Source organism: Echinococcus granulosus (assembly GCF_000524195.1).
Source record: "Echinococcus granulosus chromosome Unknown EG_S00055, whole genome shotgun sequence".
NCBI lineage: Eukaryota > Metazoa > Platyhelminthes > Cestoda > Cyclophyllidea > Taeniidae > Echinococcus > Echinococcus granulosus.
In genome coordinates this window covers 157,727-159,271 of record NW_020170435.1, presented here as the reverse complement: position 1 = coordinate 159,271, position 1,545 = coordinate 157,727, and the positions used below count along the sequence as shown (strand labels likewise).

General features: G+C 48.2%; 1 protein-coding gene across 1 annotated transcript in view; it reads left to right on the top strand. All coding sequences in view use genetic code 11, as the record gives it.

Moving 5' to 3' along the window:
* Window positions 1-1,545, top strand: part of EGR_06328 (hypothetical protein) — a gene marked incomplete at both ends in the record, with an annotated part of 7,289 nt that overhangs the window by 2,084 nt on the left and 3,660 nt on the right. Inside the window, one exon of the mRNA XM_024495577.1 lies at window positions 243-505. Within this exon, the coding sequence (XP_024349975.1) occupies window positions 243-505 (263 nt within the window). The remainder of the gene's footprint in view (window positions 1-242; window positions 506-1,545) is intronic.

Genomic DNA, 1,545 nt, shown 5'->3' with positions numbered 1-1,545 from the left:
GACACTAGCCACTTCTTTCCCACGGGACTATATTTGCCTCGTGCGTGAGGAGGAGGTCAAAACCTTTCAAAGGAGACCTGTGCTACTTCCACCGAAAGGATTAGAAGGCAAAAAAGGCTAGAAGTGCACTCACTTGGGTGGAAAGTGGTACAGGTGACACGAGAAGCACTTCGTGGTATGCAAATCGTATGAAATTGGGAAAAGCCATCCATTGAATGCTTTGCATCATTCTATTACACCAGTTCCACCGAAGATGTTGCCAATCCAGGTGTCTCGTATCACTCTCCCCTCTTCTGGGGGACTCTCGTCTACTCGTAGCTCTGATCCACAAACAAACAATGCTGGCGGTGTTGGTGTTGATCTCGCCTCGCATCCACCTCAAATCTACGGCCTAGGTACTCGCACCAATCCCTACGATCTGCGCTCTGGAGTGGAGCTGCATCTCATCTGCCAAACCGATTGCGGTTATCCTCGGGCTCTGCCAGAGTGGACGGTCAATAATATGGTGGGTATGCTCACGTAACTTTTTTTCTTCTGCCTTACTACTGGTCGTTTTTGGGTGATCCGATGCAGAGTAATCTACGGAGGCCTTATGTGGTGAACAGATCAATGTAAAGACGACCTGAAAGACTCCTAGCATAAGTGAGAAGCCATAATCGTGGAGGCCTGAAAAATAGAGCATATTCTGCTAAAGATTTAAATGCCTTCACCTCTTAGGTCATCCACCGTTAAGGATTTTATGTGGAAGTAAAGGATTCACCCATTTTTTACAGGTGGCGGTGAACAAGCTCAGACATCGCCCAGAACCACTTTTCCGCTCTGTAGGCAGTGATTTATAATACTCCATGCCTTCTTTGAAGTCTGAAAAGCTCTGTCTGCATGCATCGTACTTACAACCCCCAAGCGCCTAGTCATGGCTGGAAGGAAATGCTGGCAACTGGAGAGGGAAGAAGCGTGTAAAAACGGCCGCGACTGAAAAGCCCGCGTAGTCGAAGTGTGCGAGCAAACAAATATCGAGTTGCCGAATGCTCTCTTTTGCATTTTAATCGTCATCCCTGGCATTCGTCTTGGTTCCTCTTCTGCTATGGTCACCAGTAACGTCGCCGCCAGTACCTCAAAAGGCCACCTGGCAAATGAACGGCTGTTTGATCCCAATATTATCGCCGTTGGACAGCCAGAGTTTGGCCCTCTGGGGGAAGGTTCACTGCTTGGTTTGTAATGTTCAAGGCTGGACGATGCTCCACACTAAGGCCGTTTCATGCATTAATTGTTCGCGACTGACATCTTGAAAACTGCGAATTTGGTGAATGACTCGTAAAGATGGATGTGACTTCAATAACCACAGATTCACTCATTCCCAGCAGAGACATACCTTCGTTCTGTAACCTTATAGCCCAATAATCGGGCAAACAAATCAGGAGGGGGGTGCCCGTTCCTGCTATAAATTTAGGCCGCCGTAACCTCCACCAGGATATCGGAAGGTATACTGTAGGGAAGGTCTGGGAGACCACATTCACAGCTTGAAGGCTAGACCATCTAGGCAGC